Source organism: Saccoglossus kowalevskii, chromosome 6 (assembly GCF_978046115.1).
Source record: "Saccoglossus kowalevskii chromosome 6, keSacKowa6.1, whole genome shotgun sequence".
Lineage (NCBI taxonomy): Eukaryota > Metazoa > Hemichordata > Enteropneusta > Harrimaniidae > Saccoglossus > Saccoglossus kowalevskii.
In genome coordinates this window covers 38785958-38804210 of record NC_140646.1, presented here as the reverse complement: position 1 = coordinate 38804210, position 18253 = coordinate 38785958, and the positions used below count along the sequence as shown (strand labels likewise).

At 34.4% G+C, this 18253-nt stretch overlaps 1 protein-coding gene across 1 annotated transcript in view; it reads right to left on the bottom strand.

The window, feature by feature from the left end:
- The window catches only part of LOC100375491 (protein CBFA2T1-like), a 40634-nt gene that overhangs the window by 15862 nt on the left and 6519 nt on the right, over positions 1-18253 (bottom strand). The window contains exon 2 of the mRNA XM_006823231.3: positions 281-466. Coding sequence (XP_006823294.1) covers positions 281-466 — 186 coding nt within the window. The remainder of the gene's footprint in view (positions 1-280; positions 467-18253) is intronic.

Below are 18253 nucleotides of genomic sequence, written 5' to 3'. Positions count from 1 at the left end.
TTAACACATGCAAATTGCTACCAATTAGTACATATGAATAAATTAAATTATATTTGAAACAAATTTATATTTAATTTTATTAAAATATACACTGCTGAAATAAGGCAGTTTGATCAGGTATGTTTTTGCATGCAATGATTTTCATTTAGATCTAAAGCTTGAGAGTTGATATATTAAATTATGTCAGGAAGGGGGGGGGGGCTCAGGTGGCAAACTGCAAGCTTCATCTAGACATAACTGATGAAATATCAAATTAAATATTGAAAAGTAAGAAACACACCTGAGCCTGAACTGGTGGAAACTGATCGAGAATGCGATGGTGGAGCTGACATATTAGAAACTACTGCTGGAGGTTGACCAGACGGAGAACTCTGTGGTGGTAGAGGCGGCGGTGGTGGTTGTGTAGCTACAGTCTTTGTACTGCCTTGATCCACAGGCGACTCAGGCATATTAAGCTCTGTGTAGTCTATAACAAAGAAAAGAACAGTAATGAGAATATAATTGGAAAAAAATCATGTCCAAACCACACTTAATTCCAACATTCTTGCTCAAACATGTTATATCCCTTTAAATATGCCACTAGGAAAAAAGTAGAGTGTAAACAAGGAAAGGGAACGAGAATCGGAAAGTATTAAAAACAATGAATAATGCAATAAAAGATGGTTTCCTGAAACAACACGGTCAAGTAATAAATAATGCGTATTTGTATTGTGAATTAACACAGTGACTATTACCTTGCCGATCTGTTGTGCTAACCATTGTTAATCCTGTAAGGTAGCACAGACAAAACGCAACCAAACTGGCACAGCACAACTCACACACTCCACATAGGTGATGTTAATCCTCAGCTAGTACACCATAAAGTGACTGGTATTCTAATTTTGGCTCACAGGTTTCTCTGTGCCTACCCCTATCTTTCTACACGCAATGTGCTGGCCACTATACTCCAGGTGCATAGGACACATGTTCATTTGCTCATTGTCTAGCCTCCACAAAAGGCCAACGGCTCATTAAGTACACAATGAAGCATAGTGGCCAGACAATTTACACAACACAAGGTGCCAGCCAATCCACTTTGTTATGATAATATCACCCTGCTTACAAATGCACAGCCTTCTGTTCATCCCAAGTATATACATGACAATAGCCATACTGCAAAAACATATTAAGAACTTGATAGATAAATAAACAAAATACATTTTGTGTTTTGAATGTCATCAAATCGTAACCGGACATAAACCCTTAAGGCAAGTAAGGTCAAAGGTTGGATTATTTTGTTGGCACCATCATTCTATATTTATATGCCATGCCTGCCATCAATAATACCATCTTACTATATATAATACATAATAGCTTCATTCTCTCTCTCCAGCACATGGCTAACTGCAACAGTATACGCCAATGACAAAGAAACCACTGCCCTCGTCATTGACCTCTGGTAATTAAGGTCACCACAGAGTGTCAAATCAAGGCAACACTGCCCTCTTACATAAAACAACAACCATTATGTCACATACAACATGACATACTTAGCTAGTCAAGAGATGTTGCCATGGAAACACTGCTATTGCTATGGTTACAAAACAGTATATAAACTCATTTCAATATTTTTTTTTTTTCGCTATTTTTTTTATTACAAATCTTGCAGCAGCAGCCTGGTACTTTAAAAAAACTATTTAATTTTTTGTGCAATGACTGCATTCCAAGTTAAAAAAATATTGACTTATTTTCACATTCAAACTAAATCTCGACAATCTAATTATTAAATTTTATATCTAATTAATTAATATGGTGTTATTTTTCCCCACAGTGTAACAATTTTTCAAAGAAACCTAGTCTGTTGATTCAATTAATAAAAACCAGGATAATTTCAAAAACGCTAAATCAGAAAAGTGCCTCCAAGAATTTAAATAACTGGTTTAGAAATGCTACTTTTTAAAAACACCACCTGAAAATAATAATAGACATGACTGGATAAGGGTAATACGAATGAAATCAGCTGTGAAAAACCCAATCATGTTAACATGTACCAGCTGTTGCAGGCATCCCACCTGGTTAATAAGGTCAATTATTTATTTATATTTTGTTTCATATTAATCAGACTAAGTACCTTAGAGTTTTATTTTGAAGGTCGTTTCTCACTAGCTGGGCAATGAAGAGACATCTAGGATTACATGTACAATACAGTGACCTAAGGTTATGTGGTACAAAAACCGTATCTAAATTTTATTTTATTAATAACAACTTGTACATACCAAACTTTATTTTATCTCATACATACCAAATTTTATTTTATTAATAAAAACTCATACATACCAAACTTTTAAAATAAAATGTGTACAGTAAAGTAGCACACGTTCCACACTTTAACACAATTTAAAAATTAATATTGTGCCTGTTACATTATCTACAGCCACCCAGAGAAAATGTGATTTCACAGTCACTCAGAGAAAATGTGATTTCACAGAATAGATCAGTCTGAACAATCATAATTAATGTACACCTGACCTATCTGTCAGTTTGGTTTTGATCAGTCTATCAAACACATGACCTTTGACCTTGATAACAGTTATCCTATTAACTTGATTAATTAAGCACTGGAGAGATGAATTTTTACTTATGATTTCAAGCTGATGAAATTAATAATTATTTATAATATATATTGACACAACAGTGACACAAAAAAGTACAGCAGTATAGTCTCTAGAATTAAAACATATGAAATACAATAAGACTAGAAATGAGAAAAATAACAAAACAGAAATTTGAATACAGACTTGGCTCCCTGTGTTGCTGGAAGTTTCTGTCTTAAATATAACTTATGTCTACTTTTCGATATACTTCACTAATATTTAAAAATGTGTTATCTTTACTCATGATTGTGAAGAGCTATTCACTGACACTACCGTAATTCTGAATAAGATAGAGTAAACTGTTGCCATAATATCAGAGACCAATTGTACTGGGTATACACAAGTTCCCAGAATAGATAACATGCATGGTCTACTCACATAACCAAGCGTGAAACAAAACCGCTACACCCAAAACAGCCTTTCATGATGGATTTGTAGTTTTCAAACTAAAAATTCTAGAAAATGTTTGATTACAGTTAATAAACGCATAAGTTTATTCATTGTCCATAGTTTGACTGAGTATTAGTGCAACTGTGACTGCTATGAACAGCAGGAGCTTGCCTAATACTGGTAAGCAATGGATATCTGCATAACAGCCAAAGATGTCACATATGTTGAACTCAGCTGACACCCACATTTGAGTATACATATATTTGTGGCTGAAATTCACCAATGAATTTTTCACCATTCCTGGTTAGTATATACAGAATCAACATTTTAAAATTCAAACAGACTTTATTAATATTTCATAATATAATTGCAGCAACAAAAGCAATTACTACACGGCCACAAGCTGTTAAATATTTCATCAAAATGCAGCACATGTTACACATAGCTGTCATCCCTTTGGTCTATAATGAACTATTCCATCATCTGCTACACAGCACCTCTATGTTTTAGGATGGAATTATAATATATGACCTTAAAGTGTACATCAACTATTGTGAATTCACTTCCAACAGAAACATACAAAAAATGCTTTTCGCCAAATCTTGATACAAGAGTGTGGAAAACTAACAAGCTGTATATGCATGTAATAAAAGATCACTCCACATCACGCTAAAATGAAACATTTGTTTCAATTTTAAACTACATTAGACATTAAAATATGTTATTGTGTGTTTGTCCCATGCTAAAATATTGAAAATGGTATTAAAGTTATAATTAATACAGTGTGCACAACTAATGTCTAATTGTCTACCAGTAGAAATTTTAAAGTCAGTCATCAACAAAAAAAAAATCCAATCAGAGAACTCTATGTTAAAATCCCATTAGCTAGGTGTGTATGCTGCTGGTAGGTGGAACAGCATAAAATAATGACATACCGTGACAAATCCTACGCAAAGACACACATAAACACACACAAATCAATGAAGAAATCATAGTAGCGACAACGTTACCCGTATATTTTATCCTCTTTGCACGATACATTACCCAGGTACACTCACACGTTAATTTTTATTTTTTATACCAACTTTTAAATTCATCAGATTTGTACAAGAACGCAGAACAATATACGTTAACCAATCATTTTTGTTTTGCTTCATTTTTGTCGGCGAACATGATTTAAAGCGTACGAAGAAAAATAGATTGACACATGCACGTTGCGGAATAAATTAAACCATATTGCAAAATAGTGGCCTTGTGAAAAGTTTTTTGTGTGAGTTACAATAATTACAAAGAAGAGTAATCTGAGTTGAGTCGATATTTTCAGATTAGAATTCTTCAGACAGATGGGTGTACTAAAACCTAATAGTAATGGAGCAGATGCCACCTCCACCAGGGACAATACCTTATCACAAATCCTATGCGTCCTATGCGTCCAATCCGTCTGTTCAATCTTATATTTTGACAATTTCAATTTTCCACTCAGGCCAACAAACAAACAACGCAGACACTTACTAAGTGAGCTTTGGTACAACAGCTAGTGATTTGATGTGTGCGATTGTCTTGGGAGATGATTCCTAGGAGAACATCTCATTTATGTAGTATACATAAATCACAAAATATGACCTGCTGTTGTTATTTTACACAGGAGCTGACAAGTTATTAACTAATAGTCTATGTCTAGTACAATGTAGCAGATTTCATTTTAACACCAGACTTTAAAAACTAGCCAGACTACATTTCATCTCTTTTTTGTAGATCAAATCAATTTAAAAAAATTTTTAATTTGCTATTCACTGATGAAAAATTTTCAATAAAGCTCATGTTGTGTTTAAAGGCCCATGTAGTTTTTTAAAAAAACCCTTGTAATGTTTAAAAGCTCATGGTGTTTAAAGGCCCACTACATACATTAAGCAGTGCCACACGTGCAACAAACAATTATCTTGTGGCCATGTTACAAGTAAATCAGTGCCGTCTTTAAGATGGAAAACAAAATTGAAAACAAATCTTTTTATATTAAGTAATACAATGGATTCTAAGTATTGTCACCTCATGTGACATGGCAATAACATCTCTAATCAGGGGTTTTACACTGATTAAGTAATAGCTACAAAGTAACATTTCCCCATATTCCTCCATGAACCCATTCTACTGAGAGGTCGCATACTTGACCTTTGTAAAATACACATTAAATGTGTCTTTAATGCATGCACCCAATCAAAGTTGGTGTAGCTGATGGCAATGCAAATACAACAAGCAGCCTCTTGGTTGAGATGTATAGAATCAAAGCAATCAGACTTGCTGTTTTCGACAAGAAGTCAAAAATATCACTTTTTACCAAAAATTACAAAAATATTCATCAAAATTAGGGAATTGAAGATATCATCACAAAATGAACAAATCTAAGAGAGGTCCACCTGAGGTACCTATATTTATAATATCAAAGCAATCAGACTTGCCGTTTTTAAAGAGAAGTAGAAAATATCACTATTTACTAAAAATTACCAAAGTATTCATCAAATTAAAGATATCATCATGAAATGAACAAATCTACAAAAAGGTACAACAAGGTATGTAGTATTCAACAAGCAGAATTCAACATGGACAATGATGAACAATCACTCATATGATAAGCTCCATTTGACATCAAGTAGGATATCAACTTGCCAAAGAGGGCGCACTTTAAAACAAACTGGCAAAACACAATCTGGCCAGGTACTGCGATGAGATGATGACCAAATATACAGGCTTTTACTGGTAAAGATCATAGTAATACAAGGACCAGTGCTCAGGTGTGTAATACCATTGTAGTAATACAAGACCCAGTGCCCACGTGTGTAATACCATTGTAGTAATACAAGACCCAGTGCCCACGTGTGTAATACCATTGTAGTAATACAAGACCCAGTGCCCACGTGTGTAATACCATTGTAGTAATACAAGGACCAGTGCTCAGGTGTGTAATACTATTGTGGTAATACAAGGACCAGTGCTCAGGTGTGTAATACCATTGTAGTAATACAAGGACCAGTGCTCAGGTGTGTAATACCATTGTAGTAATACAAGGACCAGTGCTCAGGTGTGTAATACCATTGTAGTAATACAAGGACCAGTGCTCAGGTGTGTAATACCATCATAGTAATACAAGGACCAGTGCTCAGGAGTGTAATACCATTGTAGTAATACAAGGACCAGTGCCCATGTGTGTAATACCATTGTAGTAATACAAGGACCAGTGCTCAGGTGTGTAATATCATTGTAGTAATACAAGGACCAGTGATCAGGTGTGTAATACCATTATAGTAATACAAGGACCAGTGCTCACGTGTGTAATACCATTGTAGTAATACAAGGACCAGAGCTCAGTAGTGTAATACCATTGTAGTAATACAAGGACCAGTAATACCAGTGCTCAGGAGTGTAATACCATTATAGTAATACAAAGATCAGAGATCAGGTGTGTAATACCATTATAGTAATACAAGGACCAGTGCTCAGGTGTGTAATACCATTGTAGTAATACAAGACCCAGTGCCCACGTGTGTAATACCATTGTAGTAATACAAGAACCAGTGTTCAGGTGTGTAATACCATTATAGTAATACAAGGACCAGAGCTCAGGTGTGTAATACCATTGTAGTAATACAAGGACCAGAGCTCAGGTGTGTAATACCATTGTAGTAATGCAAGGACCAGTGCTCAGGTGTGTAATACCATTGTAGTAATACAAGGACCAGTGATCAGGTGTGTAATACCATCATAGTAATACAAGGACCAGTGCTCAGGTGTGTAATACCAACGTAGTAATACAAGGACCAGTGATCAGGTGTGTAATACCATTATAGTAATACAAGGACCAGTGCTCAGGTGTGTAATACCATTGTAGTAATACAAGACCCAGTGCCCATGTGTGTAATACCATTGTAGTAATACAAGGACCAGTGTTCAGGTGTGTAATACCATTGTAGTAATACAAGACCCAGTGCCCACGTGTGTAATACCATTGTAGTAATACAAGGACCAGAGCTCAGGTGTGTAATACCATTATAGTAATACAAGGACCAGAGCTCATGTGTGTAATACCATTGTAGTAATACAAGGACCAGAGCTCAGGTGTGCAATACCATTGTAGTAATACAAGGACCAGTGCTCAGGAGTGTAATACCATTGTAGTAATACAAAGACCAGAGCTCAGGTGTGTAATACCATTGTAGTAATACAAGGACCAGAGCTCAGGTGTGTAATACCATTATAGTAATACAAAGATCAGAGCTCAGGTGTGTAATACCATTATAGTAATACAAGGACCAGTGATCAGGTGTGTAATACCATTGTAGTAATACAAGGACCAGTGATCAGGTGTGTAATACCATTATAGTAATACAAGGACCAGTGCTCAGGAGTGTAATATCATTGTAGTAATACAAGGACCAGAGCTGAGGTGTGTAATACCATTATAGTAATACAAAACCAGTGCTCAGGTGTGTAATACCATTGTAGTAATACAAGGACCAGAGCTCAGGTGTGCAATACCATTGTAGTAATACAAGGACCAGTGCTCAGGAGTGTAATACCATTGTAGTAATACAAAGACCAGAGCTCAGGTGTGTAATACCATTGTAGTAATACAAGGACCAGAGCTCAGGTGTGTAATACCATAATAGTAATACAAAGATCAGAGCTCAGGTGTGTAATACCATTATAGTAATACAAGGACCAGTGATCAGGTGTGTAATACCATTGTAGTAATACAAGGACCAGTGATCAGGTGTGTAATACCATTATAGTAATACAAGGACCAGTGCTCAGGAGTGTAATATCATTGTAGTAATACAAGGACCAGAGCTGAGGTGTGTAATACCATTATAGTAATACAAAACCAGTGCTCAGGTGTGTAATACCATTGTAGTAATACAAGAACCAGTGTTCAGGTGTGTAATACCATTATAGTAATACAAGGACCAGAGCTCAGGTGTGTAATACCATTGTAGTAATACAAGGACCAGAGCTCAGGTGTGCAATACCATTATAGTAATACAAAGACCAGAGCTCAGGTGTGTAATACCATTATAGTAATACAAGGACCAGTGTTCAGGTGTGTAATACCATTGTAGTAATACAAGGACCAGTGCTCAGGTGTGTAATACCATTGTAGTAATACAAGGACCAGTGATCAGGTGTGTAATACCATCGTAGTAATACAAGGACCAGTGCTCAGGTGTGTAATACCATTGTAGTAATACAAGGACCAGTGATCAGGTGTGTAATACCATCGTAGTAATACAAGGACCAGTGCTCAGGTGTGTAATACCATTGTAGTAATACAAGGACCAGTGATCAGGTGTGTAATACCATTCTAGTAATACAAGGATCAGTGCTCAGGAGTGTAATACCATTGTAGTAATACAAGGACCAGTGATCAGGTGTGTAATACCATTGTAGTAATACAAGGACCAGTGCTCAGGAGTGTAATACAAGGACCAGTGATCAGGTGTGTAATACCATTGTAGTAATACAAGGACCAGTGATCATGTGTGTAATACCATTGTAGTAATACAAGGACCAGTGCTCAGGAGTGTAATACCATTGTAGTAATACAAGGACCAGAGCCCATGTGTGTAATACCATTATAGTAATACAAGGACCAGAGCTCAGGTGTGTAATACCATTGTAGTAATACAAGGACCAGTGCTCAGGTGTGTAATACCATTCTAGTAATACAAGGACCAGTGCTCAGGAGTGTAATACTATTGTAGTAATACAAGGACCAGTGATCATGTGTGTAATACCATTATAGTAATACAAGGACCAGAGCTCAGGTGTGTAATACCATTGTAGTAATACAAGGACCCATACACAGACCAGTGCCATGGTTTGTAATATAATTGTACCCATACACAGACCTGTGTTAGGGTTTGTAATACAATTGTACCCATACACAGACCTGTGCCAGGGGTTGTAATACAATTGTACCCATACACAGACCTGTGCCTGGGTTTGTAGTACCCATACACAGACCTGTGCCGGGGTTTGTGATACAATTGTACCCATACACAGACCTGTGCCAGGGGTTGTAATACAATTGTACTCATACACAGACCTGTGCCGAGGGGTTTGTAATACAATTGTACCCATACACAGACCTGTGCCAAGGTTTGTAATACAATTGTACCCATACACAGACCAGTGCCAGGGTTTGTAATACAATTGTACCCATACACAGACCTGTGCCAAGGTTTGTAATACAATTGTACCCATACACAGATCTGTGCCAAGGTTTGTAATACAATTGTACCCATACACAGACCAGTGCCAGGGTTTGTAATACAATTGTACCCATACACAGACCTGTGCCAGGGTTTGTAATACAATTGTACCCATACACAGACCTGTGCCAAGGTTTGTAATACAATTGTACCCATACACAGACATGTGCCATGGTAGTACCCATACAAGTAGAATATGTAGTAAAGTGACTGCTGTGTAGACAGTATGGATATATACATAATACTTTAGTCATAAAACAATTATGTGTACTTACTGTCACAGTTAAATAAAACAAGGAAAACTGCCTCCAGGAAAGGTGGGAAACAACTGATGCCAAAACTGCGTCTTTTTGTGGATTGTCGCACACTACAACACCTGACTGGATAGCTAACCCGTAGATATGCTGTACTGCAGGCTGAAATTATAGTTATTCTTGCTGCCAATTAAATCCCCCAACCAACTATTTGATGCATTCTTGCTGGTTGGATTGTCAGTTACAACGCATAACGGGGGTTAAAAATATTACAACACATGTGTTTTCACCAAGATACTATACACCCTTCCTAAGCATGTAACACTGTCAATGCAAACTATACACTACACACGTTACTACTTTTCAATACAATAAATAAATAATGACCATATGGCAAGGTACTATTATTCATAGCCAGCCATGCATCATATAAAAGCTTGAAAAAAAAGTATTAATATAGATAGAGAATTAAAGATTCTGCACGGAAGACGCCATTACTGTTGAAGGGGAGGCACAGCATGGTTTGGGAGGGAATTTTTACTGAACAAATATAATATATTAATTATTATTTTTTTTATTCCATTATAAATTACTTTTAAATTTCATTCAATGACTGGAATATTTATACAAAAAAATGAAACTTAAGTGCCATGCCATCCATGAAAATGAATGCCAAAATAACAAACCTATTTGTTTATTTTTAGTCATATAAAGCAACCTGCTTAAAAAACCTGAACCGAACTCATGTTATTTACAAATTTTCAAAAATAGAGCGATTTGTACGGGACATTACACACAAAGCATGGTTGAATGGGAACCAGTCACCTTGGCGGCAATGTATTGTAAGAAAATAGGAAAAAAAACTTTAATGTCTTGTAGCACTGGCTAACCAAAATGCGATGTTCAATACTACACTAGCTAAAATAACTACAATAAGTGGGGAGAATCAATAACCAGCATCTGAGCACTCTCACGCTGACAAACAAGTTAGAGACATTCCAATAGACAAATTAGCAAGCAGCCATAGTGTTACTAATCACTGCCTTAGTTGGTCTAAACTGAAAGGTGGGAAACAGCTGTCCCTTGCAGCTTATGCTGGCAACACATGGGGGCTGCAACCACTCATGTATTCTCCACACTCATAATAATTCAGTACATATATATGGTCCCTTAAGGTCAGCCACGAAAAACAAAAGAATTTCATTAAGTTGGGTATGAGTACTTGGTATTCAAATGGTGTGTGTGTTTAGAAAACTACATCAATGTTATAAAAGACAGCTTACCAATAATCAATATGTACGAGGAAGCCATATAGCACAATTCAGTGCCTGTAAACCACTATAAGTAACAGGCTTTTCTTCAACACAGTTGTAGAAAAATTCATACATTTACACAATAATTTTGTTTGTTGTAATTGTTTAAACATTTAAAACATCTTGAACAAATCAAATTATTAAAACAATATTATTTTTTTTTGCTTTCATCAACATTCTTTAATTGTATAAGTAGCCATAAGGGCGGTGGATGTATGACATCAGCAAATGGTGGGGTACAGCCGAGCGGAAGCCTGTCATTTGAACAAAGCCTCCAACATTTGAAGACACAACGACAAAAAAGATCTATGTTTTTTAGAGACAAAATGGTGTGTAACAACAACAGTGGAATTAATCAATTGTGATTGATTTGCTGTCTTGCTACTATGTTTTGAAATCGAAACCTGCTATTGAACATTAGATCTTAGTTTCTATAGTTAAAATTGAACATACTTGTATCATATGTACTGGCTCCCACCAATAGTAAGGAATAACAATTCTATGTGTCTACTACGCACACACTCAACCCCATCCTTGTAACATACATTGGATTCAGACTTCAATAAACTTCATTTTAAATAAAAAAAAAAAAAAACACTGTACCAAGGTGTATATAATTTTTTTCTTCATTTATTGCAGAGCAATTTTGGAGATTTTGGTTTTTTTTCTCTACTGTGATTAAATATCTCAGTTATTTTTTCTGCAATTTTTTTTCAAACTTTTCTCATATTTTTTCATTCAAATTCACCATCCCCCTTGAGTTTCTCATGGTCAGCCCTTTGGTGCTGGAATTACTTTAGTTGGTAGGTCTTGATGCTTGGACTTGGAAGCTATAGAACTGGACTTTATTTTATTTTTTCTAATTCCTTAAAAATAGCTATAATTCTCAAATTTAATTCTCCGCTCATGAAGAAAATAATACATTCTATGTTATTTTTGACAACTCACTGTGTTTTAATTTGTTGCATTTAGCGAAATATGCAAAGCTGAAAGCAAGGAAATAATGTAAGTCATGATGTCATCACCTGCATTCATGATGTCATAATCTAGTTGTGTTATTAATTTCTTCACATACATGTATACAAATATCAAGTGTCAAGCTTCATACATGCCTTTTCTACTAAAATAATCTATTTTTTTTCATTTTGTCTTCAATTATACTTGATTCAGCCTTTCCATCACAATCCACACCCAAACTACAACAATGGTGATAACAATGTAACATAAATTATGCCATATAGCAAGAGTCTTTCGTTTAATAGTATTTTAATTTCACAATTTTCAAATTTGTAATATTCACTAGATTTTAAATTCATAGCTTTGCTATACTATAGTAATTTTGAATGTTCATATTAATTCAATTATTAAGTGGATTTGACCTTAAAAAATAGTGAAATTAAAAGCAATTGAATTCTGTAGTATACACCTAATGTCTGAATATTACCTGTGCAGCCACACTGTAGCTGTTTTAATTAAAATGAAAGGTTTCACATGGATAGACACTTAGAGTATACGTAATTACAATAATAGATATCTAAGGCCAAGACAGACTAGATCAAAGAAAGCTTAAAATAGCTTGTGTGTTCAAAATGCACAAGCCTAGAATTTAAGAGCATGACAACTATTGTACATACCTGAAATAAAAATTTACCCATTAAGTAAATTAAAATTAAATATTATATAGACATCCTATAGAAAACAGATACATTACTGAATTAATATTTAATTTCTTTTGAGATATTAAAAGAACTCAACAATTAAATATTCAATTATGAATTATGCTTGATAAATAAATTTAAACATTTTTTTAAGGGGTTTGGAACACAATTGGTTAAAATGATGCTAAAATAAAGAATGCATACACTTTGTCCCCTTCAAGCTTCATGTTTGGTCCCTGGAAAGTTCATGTTTTGTCCCGGGAAGATTTATGTTTGGTCCCTGGAAAGTTCATGTTTTGTCCCCGGAAAGTTCATGTTTTGTCCCTGGAAGGTTCATGTTTTGTCCCTGGAAGGTTCATGTTTTGTCCCCGGAAAGTTCATGTTTTGTCCCTGGAAGGTTCATGTTTGTTCCCCTGGAAGGTTCATGTTTTGTCCCCGGAAAGTTCATGTTTTGTCCCTGGAAGGTTCATGTTTGTTCCCCTGGAAGGTTCATGTTTTGTCCCCGGAAAGTTCATGTTTTGCCCCTGGAAGGTTCATGTTTGTTCCCCTGAAAGGTTCATGTTTTGTTGCTGGATGATTCATGTTTGCTCTCCTGGGATATTTATATTTTGTTCCATGGGGGTTCATGGTTAATGTTTGGTTCCTGAGAGGTTCATGTTTTGTCCCCGGAAGACACAATATTTGATATACAGATGTACAAATAATCAGTTGAAATGGGCAAACCATTTTAGAACTCAAAGAACAATTAGAATCCTTTCTTTCACCAACATCAATATCTCAAGAAGAACAAATTTACATAAACTCATTAATACTAAGTTAAAAGTAAATGCTGGAGTAGTTTGAAAAACAAGAATAGTGGAAAATTTAGTAGCTGTTAAGTGTAAAAGAATAAGATTAACATCCAAGTCACACATGGGGTGCCTGGCATTTAGTATTAAACATCTCCTTCATCATTTATTTCAATATTCATAAAGGCACAATTCATGTCAAAGACACATGCTTTCTTTTCACTTCAAACATTTTAATTTCATAATACCCAATATATACCAAAAACCATTATGAATAAAATAATATAGTAATTAAGAAAACAAGAGAATGTATTAAATTGAAAATTTTTTATTTCAAAATGCCAATTTTTATCTAAAAATTCTTTTATGAAAGCAAAATTTCTTAAAATTCAATGTACAAAGATGGTGGTTATGCAAATTAGCAATGTTTAACTCAACAACAAATTCATTTTGAAATAATTTCAATGTTTGATTGTCTTCCATATTGTGTTTCTCCTCAAAAACAGATTTTTTTTTGAATATCTTAACCAGAACAATAACGTAAAGCACAGATAAAAATATAATTTATGCAGAACATCAAAAGAATTCAATTTTGATTGGGTATTGTAGCTAATCGTCATCCAATAAAAACCTATTTGATACTGTTTTTATATTTGTAAAAAGATGTTTGCACAACAGATAACAATTGTTGGGGCTAATCAATTTTCATGAATTTTAAGCAAAAATGCTCTTTTCTTAGCCAAAAATGAAGTTGATTTCATGAATTACGAAAATTTTGAATTTTTGATAAGCTGTTATCTCCTCTTTTCTAAATATATGTCACATGAGATGCATAAATGTCATCTTTATCATTTATTAGGTCATTTATAAAGTGTGATTTAAAAGACGCATCCCAGTGACATGACTACTAATTTCCTAAATACTGTTACTCATCTTTCGCAAAGGTATAAAAGTAGTTTACAGCACATATTTATACGAGACTTGCAGTGAGTTTGTCGCTATCTCATCTGAATCCATGATCATTTGTGGTCAATCTAAATAACAACACCATCAACTACTCCCACCACACATACTGATAAAACCTAAATTTTATCAACATATTCTTGAGTAGCATATTGAATAAACAATATCCTCCATTTTTTGTGTACAACTTCTTATATTTATGCATTAACTTCTCAATTAATTGACTGTAATTAGTGCATTAATTGTGAATCATAATAAATTTTGACAACCAGACATGTTCATGAATAGATTATTTGAAGGCACTCCTGCTCAATGAACTTGTGTGAATTTTTATGTTTTTCCTGAAATTCACAAGCACATTGACCAAAAGAATTATGCAATTATTGGATTGTTGAATTATTCATCATTTTCCTCTAGCAATTCAAAAAACTGGCAGACAATTCAGATGATGCCAATCCACAGTCAAGTCTTTTTTTTCACAGCAAGAAATAAAACAATTCTGTGTTTTGTTTCCATGGTTCATTCTTTTTTCTTCACATTTTTTTTTTTCCTTTTAATAATTCAGCCACCAGCAACAATAGTTATTTTTTCACGGCCTCATTAATGAAAAGAATACAGAAAATACAAATTGTACATAAATACAGCAGCAGATTACTTGTAATATGTGTGAACACCATATTATTAAGAGTACACTGAGTTGTTTACAATAACCTACATAAGCGGGTATAAGCTATTGAATAAGTAATCAAGACAGACACTTGAAAAGAGACGGAAAGTGATAGTCACAGAAGTAGAAATAAAAGTTCATTGCTTATAAACTTTAAAAAGTATGTACAGTGCTAAAGGATGATGTGACAGAGAAAACAGATGGCAAAGTATCACATAGGAAAGTTGTGATGTATTCTATGCCATACACACATGGCATGGTTTTATCCATTCTTTTTAACTATTGATTTTCTTGATTGCATTGCTATCAATTCTAAGGTAATGAGCATCGACATAACACCAACATACTAACTGACACAAGAAGAAAAAACAAAAATTTTTCAAGCATCTGCAGCTGTTGGATAACAAAACAAGGTTCAGTTTTAAGATGTCCAACATGCACATAATGTGCATCTACGTTACAGCGGAAGAAACGTCCTTCCTACAGCAACATTGGTTACCATCAGAGAGGCAGTCACAGCAACTTTTGTTGTTGCCACTATGGAATCAATTTAATTCAGAATCAAAAGGTTAAAAGCCTGGAGTCAAAGCTAGCTTGAAGCCGAAGCCTGAAGTCAAAGCCTGGAGTTAAATTAAGCTTGAAGCCGAGCCTGGAGTCAAAGCCTGGAGTCAAAGCCTGGAGTTAAAGCAACCTTGTAGACGAAGCCTAGAGTTAAAGCCTGGAGTCAAAGCCTGGAGTCAAAGCCTGGAATCAAAGCCTGGAGTCAAAGCCTGGAGTCAAAGCTTGGAGTCAAAGCTTGGAGTCAAAACTTGGAGCCAAAGCCTTAAGTCATTTATTTAATCTCTTCAGCCAAAACTTGGAATCAAAACCTGGAGTTATTTAATCTCTAAAGTCAATGCATGGAGTCAAGTCCAAAGTTGAAGTTAATTAAGTCAAAACACAAAATCAAAATGATATCATTTCCAATTAAAGTTGTATTAATGTTGTTCATTGCTCATTATTTATTTTTTAAATTACTTTAATGAAAAGCAACCATGGTTACAGTTAACAAGTACCGGTAATATTCAAATAAGGATATGATAGTAATAAAGATTATATCACAATCACAAATCAGTTTTGATCCAAGTTAATTTCAAAGCATTTTAAGAATTTATATACATGTACAAGCATATACCTTAGAAAAGGTTTATGGTACAAGCAGCTTTAAAAGACTTCTAGAACCAAAATGAATTATTATACTTCATGGCCATGACAGCCAATCAATTTTGCACATAATGGGTAGACAATGTATACTTCTGTCTGGGAACTTTCTTCTTGTGTGAAAAAAAATCTGTTTTTTTGTTTAATTTATGCCAATAATTTGTCAAAGCGACATGATATGCAGAAATCCAACTGTATGATAAACTCATACTAACCAAATTGTGAGTTTTGATTTTTTTAGTTTAATATCTCATTAGTTTCATTAACTCCTTATTATATGCAAATCCTATAAGCACTACATGCAGGTTTTTCTTTTCTTTTTTATAATTAAATGTTTCAATTTTTGTTGTTAATTTTCTTAGTGACCTTTAAGTAGTATTAAAAACTTTTGATAAGCTTTCAGATAGTTTTATGTTCTAACAGACTAGCATACAAAAAAATCACGCACATATTGACTTGAAAATAAAACTAGACACCAGATGTAACAAGGTTACATCTGATATCACTTGGTCGTCATGGGCTGTATTATCCTACTCACCTTTGGTTCATGGATAGTACTATCCCTATGACGTCACTCGTATCAACCAGAACAACGAATAAATGATATCGAGTGATAACCTTTTTATCACATGACCAATTCCAAGTGTCAAAACGACAGAAATCATAATTTTACGAATTATATGCTAAGTTATGCAAACTAAGCATTACACCTCAGCATGTCGGTGAACAAGTATTTGTAGTTATGATTTTCAAAATCAGCAGTAATATTACCGTGCTTAGCCATTTTTTTTCAAAGTTAATGTTCCTTCGTTATCACTGAGTTATTGTCATTGCACCATTGACGCCTGCGTCGTCAACTGTCCTATCTATCTATATATCTATCTATCCAGAAAGCATTTCCTTGCATTGACATATTTTTTATCTAAGTAAGGACATTTTGAATGCCACCAGATACAGATTTCAACACTGGCGACTATTTTTTATTGTTCAGCGCCAGATGCATATAACGCCACATACATGTACTTCCACCAGTCATATCCGGCTAGACAGAAGACAAATACGAAGTCCTTTCAATTGTAACAAACATAGATATTATCAGTACCCCAAAGAGTATGTGATTTGTCACACCCGTGTCTGTAATCTCCATTCTAAAAGACAATATCAGAGATTTTCCACATCTGGTACATCCAGAACAAAACAAAAAAAATAATCTGAAAAAACGCCAAAACATGCACAAATTTATGATAATAGATTATTGTATAGTGAGAAAACAGTTTCATTTTATTGGTAGAAAAAATGCATTTGAAGAATGACAATGAATCCACTGTATAAAATTAGTGTTATGCTGACATGTATGAAGTATACTGATATGTACATACATTATAATTACATCATGAAAAGATGAAAATTCACTGGCTTGATGAGAAAACAACACATTTAACTTATTCAATGGGTTTGAATTTAACATTTATGTACCAAAGAAATCAGAGAAAGTAAAACCCATCTATTAATTAAGCCCCATGTGCTGTCTATTATGGAAATAGTGTCGATTCCAGGAAATGATAGAACTTGGAACTCCTCCAGCTTTGAGTTGTTTTATCTGGGTGTTACATTACTTTTTTTTTAATGACCCTCACTATATTTCAAGACAAAAATGAAATACTGTATTAGTTCTATTAGTATTGCATGTGCTTATGTGAATGACAGAGGTGTGTCTATGGTCAAAATAAGTTGTATTTTTATGATCTAGCTTATAATTAATGCAAATATAATAAATATGCAAATCAGACAATTTGTATGAAGAAAATAATCAATATACAAGACTCAGAGTCAAATTGTTTGAGATATACAAGTTGAGAGCACAAATAATTGCTGGTAAAAACATGTTACTGATAATTGTAAACAAAGATAGTATTTGCCCTTTTGCAAAGCTAAGGCTAATCGGAGAGTGAAGACCTCTGCCACACAGATCATTTCTCCACACAATGTGACTAAACATAAAATTAATACCTCTACATTGATTTAACATAGTTATTGAATTCCTTTTCCATGAAAAAAACAACCACTTAGCATTTGAAAATATACTTATATCACTATTACTGAATTTGCTGTTTCCATCTACAT